General features: G+C 43.7%; 1 protein-coding gene across 1 annotated transcript; it reads right to left on the bottom strand.

Moving 5' to 3' along the window:
* Nucleotides 1–857: 857 nt before the first annotated feature.
* Nucleotides 858–19,083, bottom strand: LOC310854273 (transcriptional repressor CTCF-like). The gene is made up of 14 exons (XM_083758868.1): nt 18,935–19,083; nt 18,027–18,323; nt 16,705–16,878; nt 14,635–14,791; nt 13,635–13,802; nt 11,858–12,028; nt 10,773–10,906; nt 10,327–10,447; nt 9,340–9,489; nt 7,881–8,041; nt 6,107–6,289; nt 4,944–5,196; nt 3,639–3,773; nt 858–2,681 (listed from the first exon to the last, which is right to left on the bottom strand). Exons 2-14 carry the CDS (start codon nt 18,270–18,272, stop codon nt 2,326–2,328), a joined length of 2,409 nt encoding a protein of 802 aa, XP_083614994.1. The 5' UTR covers nt 18,273–18,323; nt 18,935–19,083; the 3' UTR covers nt 858–2,325.
* Nucleotides 19,084–24,027: the final 4,944 nt, after the last annotated feature.

Here is a 24,027-nt window from a genome sequence, read left to right as displayed (position 1 = left end):
CTATATATTATCATTGGTATGTTCATCTCATCTGTACAACTCTGTCAATAAATACAGTCAAACTGAGCTCTACGACTGGACATCCATCTGTCATGTTTCTGCATACGATCACTTCCACCACCTGTGAAGTAATGTGCAACAAAGTTTGAAGTGAAGGATTGCCATTACACTATGGCTCTGGGTTGGTTGGTTATAGCCTGGTTTCAGACGAATCTTTTTGGCTCGTAACCATTTCAGACATGAAGTCCTCCCATAATTGAGAGGGGCCAGACTTAAATCTGCCTGGGGCGGAAGGCTGGCTACACGAGGCTAGCATCGGACAGCACAGACAGACTGCACACTAGACATGCCGCCATCGCTGAAATCGACCCCTTTGGAGAGACATACAACCTATGGATTGCAGGCAAACACCATATAGCGTATTATAGAATTGAAAAAGCTGCCTACAGTCAGCGCCACCTGGTGGTCACCAGTTTAGGCTTTGAGTGCCAATTCGCCCATTATAAAGAAATAATTTGTAATTCTATTATGTATGTAATGTGCATGTCATCACCTGTACACCAGATTAGAGGAATTTTCAAAATATGGATGAAAATAAAATAAAAATATTTTTTAAGAATATAAAAAATAAATAAAAATCCCAAGGAATTGACGCCCGTGGCATGGCAATTAGACGTCTTGACGTTTATGGCAATTAGACGTCTTGACGTTTATGGCTACTAAACAGTTAATCTTGTGTGCTGTGGGTTTAACTAAAGAAGTAATGTTCTAGTTCGTTCAGTCTTCATTCAGGGACAAAAATAATAATTTAAACAGAAATCATTTAACTTTTTATTATATCATAAACTGGCATGTGCAAAGGCATATCACCCGTTTCAATAAATTTTGTACCACAGTTTCCTTAGCGGTTACCTGCATTAAATCTTGGGGGAATACAGAATATGCATAATAATCGTATGCAAATCATCATATGCATAATAGTAGGAATGTCCTGGACAAATACTAATAATTTACTCGTAATTTCTCTGCCTGCCTCTGTTCCATTGAAAGTTAAACAGTCAGAAAACAATGTCTGCGACATAAAAAGAAGAGTCAAATGTTTGAAAGCAGGCATCTTGCAATCGCGTCTACCAATCTGGAACTACTTTTATATGTACAGTTTATACTCGTGTGAGACATTGACAAGAGTCTATCTACAAGTTCACAAGCTTCTTCAGCCACTTCTGGCCTTTTGTCTCTTCAATGTACGCGTACAGGTCAGGGACATAGGAGACACACATGGCATATATTCCATTCAACCAGAACTTCACCAGTCATCTCTTAGCTCCTTGATCTCTAATTCTCAATGCACGAGTGGGCAACAACTCCCAGCTTCTCCAGAAAGGTTCTGCAAACCATTGCTTTGGTGAGGTCAAAATTAACCACGGGTATTGTATATGGAGTATGCAAATGCATGATTTTCCCATCGGGACACGCCCCCCTCATCTAGACTGAGTGGCAAAACTGAGTGTTGGAGTTTGGAAGCGCTCATTGGAAATCACTCAACCGTCCGAGAAGCAAGTTTTTTTCCCCCACTTCTTACATATCAATGACTCGACACCAACAAGTTCTAATAGATTTCGTACAATCAACTAAACCAATTAGTCTGATTAACCATTTACAGTAATCCCTGTATTATACTTTGGTTTTCGAACGATTGCAATCACTTTCCCCCATCAACATTCAGTGTCATTGTTCAGCTTGACAACACAGCAACACACAAGTTGACACAATGATTAAAACAAAAACTATTTCAGTGAGCTGTTGGTTCAATTAGTTACACAAAATATTAGGAGTTAAGCTTTTTATCAAAGTAGGTGGAGACATAACTCCCTAGTAATACAGTACATTGAGAAATAAATGAACAAGTTCCACAAGGCTCTATGCGTAAAACTAAAATTCAGACAGGTTCGTACATAGGGTTGGGATTTTGACGATTGCGATTCCTTAACCGCTCTCTTTAACGATCCATATAGGGTTCCAAATGGACCCTTACAGGTCTGTAACTCTGAGTGTACGAATAGTACCAAACAGACTATTACAGGTCCATTTGGTTCCATTTGTACACTCTCAGAGGTTGATCCTTGAAATGATAAAGTTTGCATAGCAGACGTGAGGTCCACATACCAGCTCTGACGTAGAGAAACATTTGGAGCCAGAAACGGCTCCAAATGTGACGGAACCGATTGCGGTTCCTCAACGTTGCAGTTGATCCGGTTCCTCCGATTTCGTCCCGGATCCCCAACGCTATGCGTACATGATCCTCTAGGTCTAGATCTCCCATCATCATCGGTCCATCATGCTGAGGATCATCTCAGGAGTGAGGTCTCCGTTCGCCGTGGTCTCCTCCGACACCTCCTCCTGGACCTGCTCGACCACAGACGACAGTTTCCCCATACCCTCTTCTGGCTCTTCAATGGTCCCGCTCCTCTCGTCCGCTCCGGCCACCGCCTTGACATGTAGCTCCTGCTGAACACCCGTCTGCTCCTTCCCGACGCCGTCGCCACTCTCCTCCTCCTCGCCGGCGGCGGGGAGGTCAGTGATGTCGCCAACAGGGAGGTCAGTGATGTCGCCGGCGGGGAGGTCAGTGATGTCGCCGGCGGGGAGGTCAGTGACGTCGTCGCAGATGATTACAGTGTATGCTGAAAAGGGGAGGGACGATGATGACATGGATTAAAGCCACAATCTGTGTGATTTGTGTGAAAGGAGCACCGGTGCTGCCGTTTCATAAATACTTAATATTTAGAATGACGACGTTTTGGTAGCCATACCCTTTGAAGATTCTATCACTAGTTTGACCACTTCAAATCTTAAAGATAATAACTAATAACCGAAAATATGCACCGAAAATAGTCAATCTACAAGCTCACAACATGTCGCAGCCTCGACAATGTATTAAATGATCCTTTAACGACTTTCACGGTTTTCAAAATTAGGCAAGCTCGTAGATCACTTGTGAGCTTCTAGATCACGGTCACTTTTGTAGGTCACTGTCACTGAAGTCTCTTTTTCGTTTTAGGTATATTTTTATTTTGGTCGTCTCATTTTCACCATGATATAAACAAAGAAGGGTGTTGGCGAACATTTTCTGTCAGTTTTCAACAATGCAATTATCACGACTTGTTTTGCACACTTTTTAATGTCTGATATAATCTTACTCGTTTTATGTTTTGTTGTCGGTATCCTTCTCTTCACTTGCCACTAACCACTTTAAAAATCTCAAAAATAGTTGAAATAGCCACTCAGCAAGCTGCGATGCATAGTGAGGTTGCCGGTTTTGCGCTACAAGTATCAAACAAGGCTTAAGTGGTTAAAGAAAGAGAGTATTAAGACGTAAACAAATGTTAGGTGGTCCAGGGGTCCTTGGTAGGGGTTTCAGAGGGTTCCACCAGCAAAATGTGTTAAAACATCATCACATTTATAACCACTTTATCCATTTGGCTATTCAAAAATAGCAGATCCACGAGCTCACAGCGCATCACTTCATGCCACGCTGAGAGCTTGTACATCTTCTGTTATCTTCTGGGGGGTCCCTGGCACAAACTCTTCCATACATTATCATTATCATTGCGGGTCCTTGGCAGCAGAAGCTTACATACCGGCTGGTTTGTTCTTGGACGGCCGCCCTCGCTTCCTCTTGACCGGTGGCTGTACTGAGGCAGGGACCGGTGTGACCGGTGGAGCCTGCTCCACCGCCATCTCAATAAACAGACTCTCCTCATCGTGCTCAGGTTCTGCATCAGAGGACAGACGGGAAAAGAAAGAGACTTCATCTTTTAATCACTTTGAATCTTGGGCAGTCTCGTTCACAGGCGAAAAGGTTCAGGTTTATTTGTCATATGTATAGATACAGAGTATAAATACAATGACATTTATTTTGCTCAGAGCACTCTCAGTCTTACATACACAGGACATAAACAAACATCTATAGTGCAAAGAAAAAGACAAAAACACACAAAAAGTGACAATACAGTGCAATACAGTTCAAGGTCAGCTGTTCAGCAGCCTGACTGCCTGGGGGAAGAAACCGTTACTGAGACGGGTGGTGTGAGATTTGATGCTCTGGTAGCGTTTTTTGGAAGGGAGTGGTTGGAACAGGGTATTTGCGGGATGGCTGGTGTCTTTAATGATGTTGTGGGCTTTTTTCATACAGCGAGTGGTGTAGATGTTGTGGAGACTGGGTAGTTCTGTGCTGCCGATGATTTTAGCTGCCGTTTTAACGATCCTCTGCAACCTGTTGTCATGGTCATGTTACCGTACCACACTGTGATACAGCCAGTTAAGACACTTTCAATTATACAGCGATAAAAGTTCACTAGTCCTTGACTCCTTTTGTACTTAAACCAACATTTTTAAGGCGCCTCAGAAAGTACAGTCGCTGCTGCGCCTTCTTGACCATGTGAATGTGTCTGTGATGTGTATGCCCAGGAATTTAAAGTTATCAACTATGTCGACAGACCCTTTGATGGAAATGGGGGGTGTGGATACCTTTGGACTTCCTAAAGTCTACAATGATTTCTTTGGTCTTATTGGTGTTAACCCATTTAGGCCTGAGGCCGATTCTAAAAACGCCTCTAAATCCTGACCTAAGGTTTCTGAAAAACTTCAAATATTTATATAGCAGCATCAAAAAAATTCCTTTTTTGAATACTGTACATACTGTACAGAACCCAAAAATGGGTTCCCGGCCTGAGGGGGTAAAACACCAAAAGGGGTTCCCACCCAGAATGGGTAAGTGAGAGGTTGTTGTTATCGCACCATAGAGTTAGATCTTCTATCTCCCTCCTATAGGCCCTCTCATCACCGTCGGTTATTAATCCGATCACTGTGGTATCATCCGCAAATTTAATTATGCTGTTATTCCCACATCTGGTGACACAATCAAACGTAAACAAACAGAATACCTGTGTCGTCATCATAAACGTAATCATCGTCCTTCCTGCGATTAGTCTTTCTTCTCCTTCCCCGTCGAGTCGCAAGCGGTGCAGGTGTTGCTACGTTCTCATCACTAGCCTCCTGGCCATCGCAGGTCTCGTTTAAGTCCTCCTCATCGTTGGAATTCTGTCCATCACAGATCTCAGTAATGATGTCTTCACCGTCATTCTCCTCGCCATCATTCTGGCCATCGCAGATCTCAGCGTGACGCAGCATGACGTTCTGAGGTGAAGGAAACAACAAAACAAAACATGGAGGCATCTCAATGTTACTAAAACCTAACTTCAGACCACCCGAGACGAACGGACATGACTACTTATCAGCCTTAAGCCCATGACCCACCTACCAATTCCAACACACTTGTCTAGTTTGGGATGGCTCAGGGTAGAAAACAGATTTAATCATAATATCACTGGGTTTGGTATTTAATACCTGGCAGATAATAGGAGCGTCGCTGTCCCGCCCCCTTTGATGACGACGAGAGCCCCGGAAGAGAATTCCCCATTCATTTCAAAAAGTATTTATTTAAAGACGTTTACCCCGCGGACAAAGACAACTCGGCTCGTGACAATAATCATGACAATAAACACAACGTTTTGGGCCGATCAAATAATTAGTAAGAAGAATAACAAAACAAAAAGTGTTATATCTTCTTTCTAAAACGTCTTTAATAAATACTTTTCAAAAAGTCTATGGGGAAATTGAACAGGGAATTATTTTCCAGGCCTCTCGTCGGGTGAGTGACTGCGACGCTCTATGTATTATGATGGTTAAAGAGATATTGCCCTCATACAGCCACAATACGTCGTCTGATCTGGTACTACCCAAATTTAGAACAAATTTCTCGTGCTACTACTCTGCCACCAAAATGTGGAATGCCCTGACACCATCCATTAAAAGGATGCGTGCACTGTGTTTCTTTCAAAATTGGCCTGAAAAATTATCTAGGAGAGGCAAATTTAAATTACCGTAGAAAAGGAGGTGTCATTCACCGCCGCCGTTTTCCCTTTTCTCCTTTGTACATATATAGTGTTTGGATTTGTTGATATGTATTATTGTGGGTTTTTTATGCTATGCTGATGAATTAAATTGAAACTTTGTTCCACCACTGTACGTCTCAGTGCAACCTTACCCTGCGAGAGAAGGTCTTGTCACATTTCTGGCAGATGTACATGGCTTGGATGAAGCTGGGATCATGGACGCGTTTGAAGTGTGTGTCCAGGACCGACTTGTGACTGAACGTCTTGTCACACTGGCTGCAGGCGAACGGCCTCTCCCCCGTGTGCGTTCGCTTGTGCATGACCATGTGACGGTCCTGGGGACAGTGCAAAAACAGAAACATTACAACTGGTTTGACTCGGTTCCAAATATAAAAAGATATTTGAAAACTAGAAATGTGCAAGTAGAGCGCGCAAGTACTGCTACAGTACCAACTAATGCCTATTACAACTTCTGTTCTAAATCCTTTAGACCAGTTATTGACATTATAACAACCTTGAAACGTACCTTAGTTACATCACCATCAACAGCCAATAAGGGACCACCATTCACTCGCACGCACTCACGCGCAGGCACACACACACACCGTTTTTAAGGACCCATTTTTTAGGCCAGTGCATTACAGCATGCCATTTGCCTTTTTTAAACCTCACCCATTTTAATTCAACACATACATACCTAGCCGATTACCAAACGTACCTTAGTTAGGTCATCAAGAATGGTGGTCCCTTATTGGCCGGTGGACAACACCAACATACCCTGCCGATCGCAGTACTACAAGTAATAACTGATGTACAAGCTCACAACGCCTCGCATTGCGTTTTGTGTGATCATTGCAAGGCATTGTGAGCTTATAGATCAGCCATTTTCTGCCCCTTTTTTTGGTATTAAAATAGTCACTTTACTGTCATCTGGGGACCCGCCAAAATCACGTGGGGACCCCGACCCATAGGTTGAGAATCCCTGCACGAGACCACCAATTGCCAATGTTTTGACTGATTGTGTCAAAAAGTGAAAAATGTCCCCCTGCTATGGTAAAAAGAAAAATCACACCTGTGTGAAATGAGGGGTGCTAATATATTAAAGTCTAACTCATGTTGATTAGGTGACGTAATGGGGATGTAAAACAAACTGTGCCAACACAAACCTTTAACAATAAAAGGCAATATGACGTAAACGACACATGGCGTAATTTTTCCCTTCATTGTCAATGCGTTTACTAAACAAACTTTGAACTAAAGACAAACATTAAACCTGTGTATAGGAGGGGCTAGCGCCCCTCAAAAATAAATTACACCTGTGTGAAGTGAGGGACGCTCTTATCATCGTACATCATTTGTGTAGGACAAAAATTAGACCAGTCTGAAGCGAGTGGTACAACAGCACCCCCTATTGGTACTCTAAACATCGGGACATCGGTTAGGACATAGGGACTGCTGTTCCTTGGAGTGGTTGCACCACTCAAAAATAGACTATTTGCTCATCTACATATGACGTAAATTCTCCATTCATTGTCAATGGGAATTTAATGTTTGTGTAAGACGAAAATCTACACCAATAGCTGAATATAGGACGGTCTAGTGCCCCTCAAAGCCAATTTGCCCACGTTTGCCAAAGCCAAACATCTTAGACCCCACCACACCCGTCTCTCTCAGCCAAGGAGTCCTTGGCCTGAAAAACATTTAAGTATATAATAGGCTTAACTCATAAAACCCCATCTCATGCTTGGTAACCTCACTTGGGACACGTTAGGACAAGTTATGATTATGAAACCCAAAATTGTTATAAATCCTATGTTAGACTTATTTTATTTCAACTTGGGGAACTTAATAGACATGACATTTAGGTAATAAGAAGAGCAGGCAGGACTCAAGACAGTTGACATAGACGTGTACACTAGTACGTACCAGTTTGCAGCAATAGTCACACTCGTCACACTTCAAGCTTTTGTGGTTCTGGTGGGTCTTCTGGTGCTGGCTGAGCGTGTGGCGTTCGTGGAACACGGCGGGACAGTAGCGGCATTTCTCGCCATTCTCGATGTACGAGTGCTGATTCTTCAGGTGCACCGCTGCAAACGAGGACAGCCAACGCATTATGGAACTAATTGATTTCATCGAATGGCCTGCACCTCTTAAGCCAGCGGCTGTCCACCCCATGAATAGCTCTCAGCGGGTAAATGGGGCTGGTCAAGGTCTCAGGTTCCAACTCCGATATTTTAGATTTTCCCTCCTGGACCCCCCTGGGGTTTAAGAGTTAGACCTGAGGCCGAGGTCTACAAAATAATGCCTTCTAAATCAGTAGTTGTCAAACGTTTTCATGACAACGGCGCCCCCAAAATTATATACATTTGGCCGTGGACCACCATCTGAAAATGTCTTGTGCCACGTACCCCCAGACGAGAAGATTTGCGTTAGATGCATAAGATTTTAAGCATGCAGTAAAAAAAAAAAAAAAAAAAAAAAAATCATCTGCAATTTGAGAGGCAGGGTTCTCATGACTAAAAAGCTTTTTCAGGCTAAATCCTAATCTCATTTGTGAAACGGAGTGAATTAAAATAAAATGTCTCAACATCCTAACAAGGGGTCTGGGAAGGTGCATTGCAACTTACAAGGGGGGTTTTGATACCGTTAAACAGTACGGTACGTTTGTCAACACTGATCACCCAGATAATATCGATACAGCAGCCTCTTGATCGATTCACTTCACGTCCAGATGTTCTATCGATATATTGCCATATCGATTAATTGAATGCACCACTAGTGCTGGGAGACTGGTGCAACGCACAGGTCATGGACCTGGTGAGAGCAGGAATGGACCTGGTGAGACGTACGAGGGGCCCGGACAGGAGTCAACCCAGAGCCTAGTCCGTCCACGTGACAGTTCCTCTCACTCGCAGTTCCGGCAGAGTTGTTCCGGAGCACTGGATCGTGTGGCCCTGGCCTTTCCCTAATGCCTAATGGGACTGATCGAGGGTAACTACTGGGACGTAAGTCGGGACTTGATCACCCGGCTGTGGGTCACCCGAGTGAGGGGTATGATGTTGCGAGACCCGAAACCCTGATAACCTTATACATCACTGAGGATACGCCCCAGGTGCATTCATGCAATGTATTTTAGTTTTTCCTATGGTGGCCATATGGATTCTGCCACTGTGTGGCGACCCCGAAGGTCGCCGGCTCTGGCACCCCATCTAAATCATTAAGAGCATGGCCTGGGGTACATCTGTGCAAAGCTTTAGACGAATTAGTGCAAAATCACCCTTATCTCTCCCTAACCTCCTCCACTATCATGGTGACTAAGATATTTGAATCTATGGATAGTTATAAATGGGGCAAAAAAAGAAAGAACACATGAACACGGACCCACCCATGTCACTCTTGCGGGAGATGACGGTGTCACAGTGCGGGCAGTGGAACTTGGCCACGTTTTCTGTGTGTTTCTGCTGGATGTGGATCTTCAAGGTTCCGCTCTGTGTGAAGCGGACGTGGCAGATGTAGCACTCATATGGCTTCTCACCTTAAAACACACAAAACATGCTGTTGGTCACCCTTGTTCATTTCAAACTGGAGATACAAGTGTCAGGCACAGGCAACTAAAACAAAGTGTTGAGAAGTTATTAAAAAAAAACACACATTTATGTGGAATGGTTATTGTCTAAAAATAAATCAGTGAAAAGATTATATAAAAAAAAGTGACAGTGTGGCCTTAATTTTCATAAATAGCAGATCTGCAAGCTTGGTGTGATGTGTTGTGAGCTTGTAGAGTTTCCAGTATGTTTTGTATCATAAAGAACATACTGTGTAGATAGGGCTTAAAGCTGCAATCCATCCAAGTCTTTTTAGTGAATCTGTATGGTAGAGTATGTTAATACAATTCATCACTTGGCTTGGTTGAATGCTTGATTCCAATTGGTCACTGAATTCAGCTGTGTATTATTTATTGGTAATGATGACCACTGGACTCACAAACAGGCGGCTGTCTAATCAAAGGCTAATCTAAAGCGGAAGGGGATAAGACCTTTTATCATCCTGTCGGGGTTCATTTAGCAAAAATGACTGCCTCGCCTTGTTATCCCTTGACTAACTAACACAACTGTGGTGGTTGTAGTTGGTTGTACCTATCCATCTTCTATTGAGGCAATTAGACCCTGAGGTCTGGTTTACTAGAGAAATTGCATCAAGCTCAAAACACATTATATCCTGCACACAAACGTGCTGTCTCTCCATCATCTGAAACAATTGGAAATGTTGGTGATCGCTCATGCAAGGTTCATGCGTTTGAAACCCACGGGGAGGACATGAAGGCTACGTATTGCAGCTTTTAAGTGGTCGTTAACAGATAAGCGTGTCTTGCCAGTGTGCGTCCTCATGTGTCTCTTCAGCTTGTAGGTGTCTCTGCTGGCGTAGCTGCACACGCTGCACTGGAACGGCCGCTCTCCCGTGTGAGAGCGGATGTGTCTCTTCAGCTTACTCACCTACGAATAAAACAACATGTTAAAGGTGCTCCCGGTGAGATAGTTGTTGGTTAAACCATTGTTATTTTTTGTTTATTAGAATGTTAAAGCTCTATATTCTGACAGTGATAGAGCTATAGAGTGTTTGTTCAGTAGCAGGGGTCTCCATGTCTCTAATAAAGGTGCTCCAGGTGAGATAGTTGTTGTTTAAACCATTGTTCTTTTTTGTTAGTTAGAATGTTAAAGCTCTATATTCTGACAGTGATAGAGCTATAGTGTTTGTTCAGTAGCATGGGGTCGCCATGTCTCTAAACGGCACCTTTCAGGTGGGTTGTGGATAACTTGCCTCCACGCTAGCATAGTCGCACATGGAGCACTTGAAGGGTTTCTCGTGCGTGTGTTTATAGCGGCGATGACGTATCAGCTCACCGCTGGTCACAAACGCCATGTCACACTCTGTGCATTTGTGAGGACGTGTGCCTGAGACATTGACATGACAAAAGCAGGACAGAAGAGAACACAGTTTAACCCACTTCCAACCTGGCACCCATATCTTGGGCTAGTCAAGAAAAATGTCTAAATGTTTGAAAATGTCCGAAAATAAACATATACTATCTACAAGCTCACAACGCTGTGAACTAGTATAATGGCTATTTTAGCTATTCGTCATTCCACAAAATATATGCTGTGTAGGGCTTAACCCTACAACACTAAACACAGGTGATTTTCACCCGTACAATTATATTTTCATAATGTTGTTGCTGATGTCTGAGGTGGGCGGGTCTTTCAGTACCTTTCGTGAGATCAGTGACATCATAGAAGGTAAAGGTTTGTTTCCCTGCCCACATCCCTGGTTTTATCTACAGACAGGTGTTCGGGTGAATTTCACCCGTGTTTAGTGTGATAGAGAAAAATCCCATACACCCACAATGGGTTTTTTTGAGTGGTGCAACCACTCCTACAACCAGCAATGTCCTTGTTCACCTATGTGTTCACCTATGTATGTATTAATGAGCACGAGTATGACTGAGTACCAGTAGGGGCGCTGTTTGCCAGAAACAGAGAGAGAGAGATAGTATTAGTGCTGCACTGTTGCCTGCTAATGAGAGAGAGAGAGAGAGGAGAGAGAGAGGAGAGAGGAGGGGAGAGGAGGGGAGGGGGGAGTTGCACCACTCAGTTCACACGGGTGTGATTCTTTTTCTTCACTGGACCATTCTCACATGTGCCAGGAATGGGTGGACCAAAGGAGAAGTTCCCAGGCTCCATTCATTTTTCTTTTAAGAATATCTTTCAAAATAATACCCACATTTTTCACCAATTTTGCCTCCCACATGATATCTATTTTTTGGTGAAAAGTCATGATGAAATATTAAAGAAGAGTTCGGCCGAATAGTTCGGTGGCCGAAGATTCGGTGCATCGTGTACATGTACCTGTGTGTGTGTTGAGGTGGTTTCTCAGCAGGGTGGGCGTCCTGAAGGCCCTCCCACACAGGTGACATTTATGTGGCCTGTCATCCGTGTGGCTCTTCATGTGTCTGTCCAGGCTGGAGCGTTTGGGACACATGTAATCACACAGCTCACACTGGAACGTCTTATTTACACCTGCACAATGACATTTAAATAATCAAGTCATCATAGTCATACAATCAATGGTGAGATCGCCTTCTTTTCTGAAGGGAGTTCAGTTTGGCTTTGGGCTAAATAGGTGACAATCAGGGGGAGCCCTTAAATAGAAAGATTTTATGGAATATGCTTCTGAACATATTGCTAGTTTGACCACTTAATCTGAGCCCGTCTACTACTATGATGAGACATTCTGGCCGATATCGATATCCGATTTAATTAATTGCCGTTATGGCCGATAAACGATCTAACCGATGTCGATATAATCTCATTCTGTGTTAAGAAAATATAATCATTTTTGCCATTCTGAAAAAAGACTAACTTATAAAAGCTTCCCCAGAAAACATTGATATAATTTGCAGCCTTCATCATATCAAAAGGCTTTTTCAGGCTTTTCTTTTTTTTTTCTTAAAATAATTATAAAATAAAATATCTGCTATTTTACCAATACCGATTACCGATATATCCTTTTAAGGCCAATATCGGCCGATACTGATGTGTTTGCCGATTAATCTCCCATCACTACTCTTAATGTGTCACAGACAGATTGAAGAGCTTGTAGATCTGCTATTTCTGTGCAACATGCTTCCATAGAAGACCTCTTTCACACTAAATTGATAGCCGACCAGGAATCACACACACTGCAAGAGTTCACCAAGATGCGATCCAGACCCGATACATATAGGCAGCGGCTACATCATTTGTTTTTTATTCCAATTCATTTTGACATCTCACGCACGTGGAGGATACCGTGATACAAGCGCGAGACCGACACAGGACGCCTCTCTCGCTCTGCGTGCACGCCACACACACAGGAATAGCCAGGCTACACAAGGCGAAATGTTTGTGATAGCGTATAGCCTACGTGCGCTATAGCGAGACAGGACGTTAAATCTTGATTTTCATTAAATAACTAGTCCACACACACACACACACACACACACACACAAAGTTTGCTCTGCACTGTTGATTCCGATGCGGTTTTATCAACATTATTCAAGTGAAATGCGTTGGTTTTATAGACTATTTAACAGCAACATTGTGCTAATATAGCTACCAATATGTACGACACAGGGATTTGCCCAAGGAATAAAGGTTATATAGGCTATATTATCATCTGATCATCTATCGATACAGTCCACAGACAGACAGTGAGTGAGCACAGCTGTCCTGTGCTCTCATTTGCTGTAATATGGCCTTCTCGGGATGCGGTCTCAACCCAGTTCACACTGTATGATGTCCAGTCGGCGAGAAAGCCAAATTATCAAACCTGCTAGATATTCAGAAACGGTCGGAAAGGCGTCGGCGAGTGCTTTTATCGGCGCTATATCTTCTCGCAGAGCCTTTCACACACAGCGAGCGAAACCTGGGCGATCAAAGCCCGATCTTGCGTCAGATCGGGCTTGTCGGCGAGCACCAAAAATGGTCCCCGACAGCATAATCGGAGCAAATATCGGGCAGTGTGTACGAGCCACATTAACCACTTGGATATCAGCGCTGCCAGCAAAAAGTCAAGGCCTGGGGTCTGGCCTAGCGGTTCAGGCACCTAGGCTGGTAGTTCAAGTTCAAGTTAGTGAGCTCTAACCTTTCTTCTTGATCTTGGTGGCTTTCGGGAGTTTCCTGTTGCCTATGATCTTCACAGCGTTGACCTCCGACAGCTGCCCTTCCTGCTGCTCCTCCTCCTCAAAGTCGTAGACGGCGTCCCCGCCCGCATCACCGCCGCCCCCCGTGTAGCGCAGACCCGTCTTCTTGGCTGGGGACGACATCACGAGCGTGACATTTTTAGCCCTCGATTAGTTGTTGCAAAATCTCAATTCGTTATTTAATGGAACACATATTCAAACACTCATGTTTGCCTTTTATGGCAGATATATAATATATTATACAAATAACGTTGCCGTTTGTTTTGAAAGTTTTTTCTTTTTTTTTTAAATTAAAGCAACATGCTTTGAGCTTGTAGATCTGCTATTTATTTATTTTTTGAATCCTGAAAAGTAACAGTTTTGGACATGTGAGCTTATTACCGATACCAATAATCAAAATAAATAATGTGCATATAGATAGAGTACCGAAGTCCTGACGTCACTCGTTCATCCCCTGGGTCACGGAACTAATTCCTCTACGGAGAATGACATCAGGTCTCATATAATAGTTATGGTCAAAAAATAAGCAAATTGTCACTATTGACAGGGAGCGAGGTGGCTCTGTATCACTTACGAAAGTCAGTCACGCATATTTTCGGCAGCAGTTAACGTTAAAGTTTTCTCGTCTTCAGTTGATGCTTCATATCCATATCTATATAAGTCAAAACTGTCCTATTTTGTTTATTTTTGGAACACAGTTGATGCAATATTAAACATGTCTATGGGAATACAGAATGGGCGGGGAGCTGCGTAAATTACGTCATGATCATTTGATACTTTCAAAACTTTTGAAAATAGCCTGATCGATAAGCTTACAACGTAGCAGATGAGGCATTTTCAAAAGGTTTCATCACATGAATTTATATAGATTTCTGACAATCATCTCAAATAATTGCGATCAGTTGATTATGCCATGATTATGAAAGGGCCTGTTCTTCTTGCCTTGCTTTCCCTTGCTGACAGCAGTGGCGCCGGGCTGGAAGGCAGGGTCTTCAGACTGTTTGGGGTCTTCAGGTTGTCGCTCGTCCTCCTCTGGCTGAAACGTGTGCATCTCCTCATCACCCGTCATCACCTCTCCATTATCACCCACCTTCACCACCTGAAGGAACAAGGTCACCACGATTAGAGCAAGGTTTACCCAACTTTTTCAGACTGTGACCCCCCTAAAATAAACCATTTAACTCTTTTGCCGCCGAGATCCACTTTTGCCGCCTATTTTAATATAAATTGATTACGGTTTACAACTGTGTTCTCTACAAGCTCATAACACTCCGGTTCGGGTGCGATGAAAAAAACAAAGTGAAAGTTCTGCTGTCTTATGCCGTCTATGGGATCGCAGTTTTTAGAATTGAAATATCTCGGATTCTTCTTTTTGGATCAAATTCATTTGTGGGACCTGTTACATAGCGGTTTTTCATTTCCTGATCTCGGTTTCCGAGTGAAACGGCTTTCAAATTAAAAGTGTCCCAAATCTAAAATCAATGCCTGGCTGTTCTGGAGTACACAATTCAGACATCAGATGGGGGTGTTGGTGGTAAATGAGTCAAACTGGGGACCCCCAGGGCCCCCACCCTGAAAAGCACTTCGTAGAGGTGAGTGAGGCATGCATTACATTTAGTTTGACTCAGCTCGACAGATAAATATTGTGAAAATAGCCAATCTACAAGCTCACAATGATCTACAAGCGAGGCGTTGCGAGCTTGTAGATCAGTTATGTTCACAATATGTTTGTGAGCTTAGACAGAGGTCTGCTATTCTCTGCCGTTCTCTGCGCACGCAACACCTTTTGTACGACGGAGCATAAATTAGGCTTGATGGCACCTACACGAGCACGAGTAGGCTCTGCTGCCGTGATTGTGCCCCCTCCCTCTGGTCTATACGACAGCCACTGCTATAGGTGTGGTTTTGAGGACAACTGCTTTGAATTGCCATTATTGTTTACACACAACAGAAACCAAGGATTACGTATATTTCAAGGGGCAAGAGATCACAATAAAAGCATATTCCTCCTCCATACTGGGAGAAAAACAACATCCATCCAACAAACAACACCCATGTTTGATGGGATGCAATTTTTACACGCAAGTGCAGTGACCACTTTTACATGGTGGCGAGGGACTGCCCAGACTCCGACATCCCATTAGTCAGGCTTTGCGTGCGGTTAGGGTTAGCGTTGGTAATGCACGAGTCAGACCAACAACACATGGCACCCATGTGGTGCCGGCCGCACGGCGCACGCATACTGGTTCTTATCATTATGACGTGGTCTGATAAGGGTCTATGGGAATCACTGGCAGCGACACGTTTTGAACGTGGTAAATATGCTACTTTTGAAAAGTGACAGTTTTGGACATTGATTGATTGTATGACGGAAAACAGTTTGTAGAATGGGTACAGTTCAACGGAAGTACAGGCCAATACAAAATCTGCAAAGAGGATAAAAACCAGACAAAGCACAAAGACTTGTTTACATCAGGGTCCTCCATTTTCAGTTCGTCAGAACATTTAAAGACATACAGATATGCACTTCTATGCAAAAAAGGAAATCGTCATATATACGGTAAAATATGTACAATTAACCCTTTTTTTTTTACAGAGGCCGGTTTCGAATTGCAGCCGTCTGTAAGTGCTCTTTGAGAGAGGTTTTGAAGGAGTCACAAAGGGATTCACATTTGCCGTTGTTGGGGAGTTCCACATTTTAGTGGCATAGGAGCAAAATGAGTTTAACCCCTTGTTTGAGCCGAATCTGGGTTGAACGTGGTTTGACATGAGGTTTCCACCCAACAGGGACGATATGTGGTTTTAAATTTGTCGCGAATCGTTTTAGCAGAGATTGCGGCCTATTGAGCAGGTTCGGGGGTCAAATTAAAGCATGGCGCGGCAATGTATGCGTGTTTCCACATGCAGAGCTGGCCCGACTCACATTAAATCGCCATTTTTTTTAACCCTTGTGCTGCTGCGGCACTACAAGAAAAATATCATCTTTTTGTTCAAAGTGATACAGGTGGGTACCTGGAAGCCCTCTGGGCAGATCCTGAGGGCGTCCCTGTTGCAGTCCGAGGAGGAGGTGACGAAGGTGGCCGGTTGGAGCCCGTCCACCATGGCTGAGGTGACCGGTACCTGCACCAGCTGCAGCTGTCCCAGGCCCAGTGCTGCGCCACCGGCCTGCTCGTCCATGTTCACCACCTACATTATGGAATAAAGCAAAATATGTGCTAAAAATGGTAAAAAATGTTTTAGGCCGACCAGCTGAAGAAATCATGACATTTCTGAGACCAGTCATGTTTCTGGAAGATGCTTCTAAACTTGTATTATATTGCTAGTTTGATAACTTCACTTTCATCTTAAAAGAACTAATGACGTATTGTGTGGAAGGAAGACGTTATTCCAACCAGTTCCAGCAGCCCCATGTTGCTAGCAGATCTGCCTTTTATGCATTAAAGCCTACTAGTCTACTAGTAATAAGTTATATTATCATATTAGTAACTGTCCCAGCAATGGGATTTTCTATTTCTATTTTTCTATTCTATTTTATTACTTACCTTTCGGCAAATACAAAATGGGAACATTTTTGGGTACACATTGTATGTGCATACCGTGTGTGGTTAATATTGTTCATATTATGACGTGTTGAGGGCGTGCAGGAAGAGCCTGTGAGTAGCATTAATGGCACCGGTCTGAGCTGGCTCAAGCAGTTCAAGCTGAGTCGCGGGGTTGAGAGGAGCTCTGCTAACGTCAGAAAGAGTGTCCTTAAATATAAATATAAGAGAATGTCGAGTAGCTCCTAAAAGAATCGGCAGAAGGCGCACACGGTACGTTGCATGTTGTTGGTTTCTGTGTTTGTAAAAAAGTGTTGTAGTTCCGTCGATTGGTTGTTTGTTTGTTTAAGTTTCATTGTGTTTGTTTACCTATAAATCCGGAAGTCATGATTGACCGACAGTTACAACAAGTTACAACAAGGACATTCAAAATGCATATTTCATGGTGTTTAAAAGAATATTTGTATGTTTTGTGTTACAGTTTTCACGGTGTCTAATGGGAAGAAATAAAACGACCTTAAAGACATCTGTTGGAGCCGCTAGGAGCCGCTACAATATTGTCAATCATCTGCAATGCATTACTTAAAATGAGAATGTAGAAGAATTGTTATTTTGATCAACGTTTGGCAACAGCATGGAATTGTGGACAAAGTCTTATCCAAATGATTAGTTTTGAGTCTGAGAGGCATCCACATGTCATCAAATGGTGGTCCGTGGCTCAAATACTGAATAAATAATGGGCCTTGACATGAAAAGCGTTGAAAACCACTGCTTCACACACACACACACACACACCTGCAGCGTGATGACTTGTCCCTGGTCTCCGGTGGCGGTAACCGTCACAGTGCCTCCCAGCATGTCACCCTTCAGCTGCTGCAGCAAGGCCGGGCTCAGAGCATCCATCACCACCATCCTCACGCCACTGCTGCTGTCGACACCCGGCGACACTCCCGCGTCCACGGAGCCACCATCATCTCCATCCTCCTCCGAAACCTTACCATCTGAAGCCGTCGAGGTGGGCTCGGCCCGAGACGTCTCCATAGAAGCCACCTCTCGGCCTCTTAAAGTTGCAATGGGAACACTTTCTCCCTTCTGTGAAGAGACGTGCGCACGCGCACACACACACACACACACACACACACACACACACACACACACACAGACACAGACACACAGGTTGTTTTTGTTTTGATACATAGCCGTATTGTATGTTCAACCTCACTATAGACAGAACTGGCACATGTTGAAGGTTTTTCATGCCAGACAGTGTAATGATTTAATATTTGGAAATCTATTTGTGTTTACATCATGGTGACCGGCAGGCACTCTCCTCCTGGCACAATATATTTACAACAACATCCCCCCCGTCCTAATGCTTAAGGGCTATGGACCAGAGCTATAGATACAGATTATCAACGCTTGTTTTGAAAAGAATAGTAGATTGTGTTTGTGTTTTAGCGAGCGACACTGTCATACCATGCCGTAAAATGCTTTTTCGTTTTGTTTTTAAATCAGCAAATCTACAAGATCAAAACGCGTCCTTCCGCGACGCGTTGTGAGCTTGTAGATCTGCTGTACATCTGTAGAACTGTTTTTTTTTCTTCCAACAACGCTATACTGCGACGCCTACAGGCCGAGGGCAGCTACTACAACAACGTTCCACTTTACAGTAGGCAATAAGGATTTATTGTATTATTATTTACCTGCTATGAATCCGTAATGTCGCTCTCTATTCCGACGGAGAGCACAGTTACCTCGGTTATCTGTGACTTTATACGTGCGCTGCTGTGTGGGAGCCGCCTTGTGTTATTAAAGCAGCAGTTATATTAACACAAAATGGAGGTCTGGTGAGGAGAGGACAGAAGACCGACGGGGGAAAACAGCACAGGAGGAGGAGCCAAGTTTAAATTCTTCTTCTTCTGCTTTTATTCTTGTTCTTGCGTGCATACCGCCACCTTAGAATAAACTCCGCCACCCACTGACTGTTGGAGATTTTAAACGTTTGAATTGAATTAGTATGCGAGTGACACGAGTCACCGTTTTGTCAGAAATTTAGTTTGGTTCTCCAGAAATGTCACCATGTCGGGAAATGTGGCCCTGGCTGTAGCCTCGTTGGTCCTGAGACCTGGCTTGTTGCACCTGTGTTCCCTATTATGTCAATCACTGTGACACATACCCCCCATGGTGAACCCGCCCATCTAACAAAACTAAGCACACTGGCAGAATATGGCTCCTTCAGTATAGTCAATGGGCATTACATTTAGTTTGACTCTGTTCTCCACCTATATTTGAGTCGGGTAGAGGGGGCCCCGGGCACTTTCCAAGTGGAATAATGGTCCAACATTTTTTTTTAAATCACACCTGTGTGAACTGAGTGGTGCAACTCCGTTGTAGGGTCCCCGTTGGGTCCCTAGAACTTCCAGACCCACAGGAACGCGCCCAGGGTGCCAGCCCGGTTCCAGCGAGCCGCCCCACGTCTGAAACGGTCGAGAAATGACTGTGTGGAGGAATTAGCAGACAGGGAGAGAGAGGGATCACTCTCTCTCTCTCTCTCTCTCTCTCTCTCTCTCTCTCTCTCTGTAATTAGCAGGCAACATTGCAACACTATCTCTCTCTCTCTGTTTCTAGCACAACAGCGCCACTTTTGCCCCTACTGGTACTCTAAACATAGGGACATAGGGACACGTGTACACGTGGGTATAGGGACATTGCTGTTCTTTGGAGTGGTTGCATCACTCAAAAATCAGACCGGTCTGAAGTGACAGGAGCAACAGTGCCCCCTGTTGGTACTCTAAACATAGGGACATGTTGGGAATACCGGAAGACTCGACCCGCCGAGTCTTCTTCATCTTTGGCGAGATTACTTCCCCTTTCGGCGACTCTTCGTCACTTTCCGGGTCGAGTTCTGTCTGAGAACTCGACCCGGAAAGTGACGAAGAGTCGCCGAAAGGGGAAGTAATCTCGCCACTGGCGCATCTAGCTACTGCATGATGATCATGCACGCTTCTGAAGAAGAGTCGTCCCGCGGCGATTCTGCTTAACATTCTGGCGAGTTTTCTACACGTTTTGGCGAGTTGTCAAGATAACTCGGCAAAAAGGGTAAATGCGGCGAGTATTCTTGTTACCCATGTTGGTACTCTAAACATAGGGACATAGCTGTTCTTTGGAGTAGTTGCACCACTCAAAAAATGTGTAAACCATGAGGCCACGGGCTTCTCCACTCTACCCTCTTTTTTTAAGATATATTTTTGGGATTTTTCTGCCTTTATTGGATAGGGTATACAGTATGGTGACAGGAAATGGGGAGAGAGATGGGGGGTGACACACGGCAAAGGTCGTCAGGATCGGGAGTCGAACCTGCGTATTTCCAAGTGGACTATAGTCACACTGAAACTTGGGCTCTTCCCCTCTCCCCATGGGGTAGTTGTGAGGTCAAGCCTGACCGTTTTGTTTTGGGATGTCTGGAGCCTTGAGGCTGGGCTTTGAGGTGCTGGTAGCCTACCATGAGGTTGTCATAGAAATGTAGATGTAAACATTTCATAATACCCCTTTATAAAAGAGTAGCCTATCTCCTCTAAATTACAGTATAGTCATTTCCACTGAGATTATCTCATCTGTCACACCCCTGTGGTGCTGTTTTGTCTCACAATGTTACTGTCCCATTTGTTGAACTGATAGGCGCAAGTCTTGAGGCTATGTTGGCTGTTGTGGGAGTGAAAGCTATAAAGGCTGTGTGATCATATTACTCTGGGAGTCAGACTGGGGTTTCCATTAACATGAACAGGTCATGTAAGTCTTGGCTCCTTTAATACTTGAGTAAAATCCTCATACTTACAAACTCTGAATTCTTGTGTTGCCTCATTATTATAATTGTCCTTCTGACTGGCAGTCCTTAACAAGGTGCATAGTCGAAGTGACATTGGATGAGTGATCCATGCTAGCTTACCAGTGAGGAGACCATGTGGATTTCTCTATGAATTATTGAGGGGCCCTCCTATGTCCAGCTTTGAGGGTGTGTGTAAATAGAAATGTCCTAACACAAATATTTAATGCCACTGATAATGAATGGCCAGTATTGTTTGTGTTTAAACACAAACATTGAAGACAAAAGTGAGGATGCAAATTGTGATTGGCCGGAATGAGAAGATGTATATGATTGGGAGCGCACCTCACTTCACACGGGTGTGATTCTCGAGGGGCGACGTACATCTCATCAAGTGGGTTGCCAATTTAATTGAGGAGAGATTGTAGTGCTCAATCATTGTTTTGTTTAATCACTTTCAGTTTCACTTAATTGTTTATACCGTATCGTATTCTATATGATTTATTCTCTCCAGTCCTGATAGGATGAAATCGGTATCCGACCCAACCTGAAATAAAATGTAGCCTATAGACCGATTCCTTACCGGTTTCATGGTCGCAGCCTACGTATTTCCTGTAGGCGGACTCGACGTAGCTGCGGGGTTTAAACCCTCACCAGGCGCATCTCTTCCACTACAGTGAACGGCAGAGTGACTGATGTTAGTATGCCTCAAACTTTACTCCTTTACCTGCTTTTTTACTAACACTAACATTACAAAGATGCCCAGAACATCGAGATGAACCTGTGTAGTTTATGGCTGCTCCAACAGTAGTGGCAACATAACAAATAAAATAAAACGGAATGTCTAATATCCACCGCGATGGCTGAGACCAGAACCATTGAGTAATGGTTGAGACAAAGCAGTGAAGAATCCTGCAAGATACATAATTTCAGTCTTACCCAATACCCAATCTTTCTGTTTTATGAACACAAGGCTGCTGTATTTTATACCTCATACTAAGCATTTAAAGTATGAGGTATAAAGTACAGCAGCCTTGTGTTAATAAAACAGAAATATTTGGTATTGCGTAAGACTGGCGTTATGTATCTTTCACTGCTTTGTCTCAACCATTGCTCAATGGCTCTGGTCTCCGCCAACTCGGTGGATATTAGACATTCCGTTTTTATTTTATTTTTATGTTGCCACTACTGTTGGAGCAGCCATAAACTACACAGGTTCATCTCGATGTTCTGGGCATCTTTGTAATGTTAGTGTTAGTAAAAAAGCAGGTAAAGGAGTAAAGTTTGAGGCAAACTAACATCAGTCACTCTGCCGTTCACTGTAGTGGAAGAGTTGCTCCTGGTGAGGGTTTTACTCCCGCAGCTATGTCGAGTCCGCCTACAGGAAATACGTAGGCTGCGACCATGAGACCCGCTACGGAATCGGTCTATACGAGCAGACGAGACCCCTGTTCGTTATAGGACTGTTTAAAACTATCTATAGGCTATCTATATCAACCTCGCTCATATAAGTAGCCTAGCCTATAGACAGCGACAGCCAGTCACAGCATTGTTGAGCTGCATCTGCAATTCTGCATGGAAAATTAATTATTCATTTGTTACATAATCGCGAGAACATTTTGTTCATCTTCGCTTACTGCCGCCGCAAAATCTTGACAGTTGGGTTGGACGTGATTCGCACTTAATTGATCAGATGAAAAACGCCACTAGCTGTCACGCTCACGCATTAAACCTGGCTTGTTCACCCTTTTCCGTTCACAGCATCACGTCTGTTCTCCTTCTTCTTTCTGCCCCATCCAAGGGAGGGGGGAGCAAGGCGAGGTTCCCTGTTGTCTATCTGTCAGTCTGATGGTCTGATCTGAATGAGCTCTCTGCTGAGCCTGACACAGTGACATCATTTCTAACTTTGTTCCTGTTTTGTTGTTTATATTTTCTTATTTCTCTTGACTTGGTTGTGGCGCATTTTGTATTATTAGTAGTAGGCCTATTAAAAAGAATATTAAACAATCTGTCAGTTTGGAGTGAAGCCGCGAGAGCGGTTTCGCACGTCGGAACTTTAGCCGATCTACAAGCTCAAGAGGCGTCGCTACCACACAGTCCATGGACGCTACCTCGTAGCTCGTAGCTTGTGTATCTGCTAAATTTCTCGACGCGCGACACCGTCGTGCGACGAAGAGCAAACGAGAGCATTACAAAGCCGCCGCCTGCAGTGTTGCCATGCCTGCTTATTATAAGCGACCTTTGTCTTTTAAGTTGCTTGTAAATAGCCTAGAACTTTGCAGCCCGGGTTGCATTTTTTGGGACTTGTTTCTAAAGTGTAGTTATTTGCGCTTGCTTCCAAATGTTCAAAATGTCAGCATCATGATTGATTCAGTATATACCGGTATCCCCATTCCCCATCTTTTAAACTGGTAATGGTAACAGCTGATGTTCAAAAAACCGAGTGCCCACTGCCCTGCAACCCAACAATGCCACTGGCCATGACAATATTCTCTCCAAATTTCTCAGAGAGCAGCCATCTCAATTACTCCAATCATCACCCACATAGGCTAATAAACGGACGGTTCTTTGGGATGGTTGAGGTGCTATAAGCACCTTTTAAAAGTATTTTTCCTAGTTTTTTCTTTTTGGGGGGCAATACTCACTGCACTGTTGACCTTGGGAGAAAACCAAGCTTGGGAATCAAGCTCAAATCTCTTGATTTCACCGTTTTAAATATTTGTAAGCCCATATCCAATAGCCAATATCACAGTAGCTCTGTAGCCCACTGACACATGAGTTATAGAATCATTTACTGCCCTTACTGCCCTCCTAAGGTGACAAGGTGAAGGTTTCTATTTGTGTGTAGTATTGTTTGTGTCAATGCATTGTATTGATTTACAATGTATTTCAAAACAGGCTTATAGTTATAAAAAAAGAGAAAAAAAAATCACTACAATTTAGGTAGACCTTGAAAACGTAATATGGAAATAT

The sequence above is a fragment of the Protomyctophum parallelum genome (genome assembly GCF_964188405.1).
Source record: "Protomyctophum parallelum genome assembly, chromosome: 2".
NCBI classification, from domain to species: domain Eukaryota; kingdom Metazoa; phylum Chordata; class Actinopteri; order Myctophiformes; family Myctophidae; genus Protomyctophum; species Protomyctophum parallelum.
The sequence above is the reverse complement of the archived record's forward strand: the minus strand, read 5'-3'. Positions and strand labels throughout refer to the sequence as shown.

What these genes read in the sequence shown, in the direction of transcription:
- LOC310854273 (XM_083758868.1), bottom strand. Translation starts at nt 18,272, where the DNA reads ATGGAGACGTCTCGGGCCGAGCCCACCTCGACGGCTTCAGATGGTAAG. An exon ending in GACAAGTCATCACGCTGCAG is followed by an intron (nt 16,879 to 18,026) that starts GTGTGTGTGTGT and finishes TCCATAATGTAG; the next exon opens with GTGGTGAACATGGACGAGCA. An exon ending in GTCCAAGAACAAACCAGCCG is followed by an intron (nt 2,682 to 3,638) that starts GTATGTAAGCTT and finishes TCCCCTTTTCAG; the next exon opens with CATACACTGTAATCATCTGC.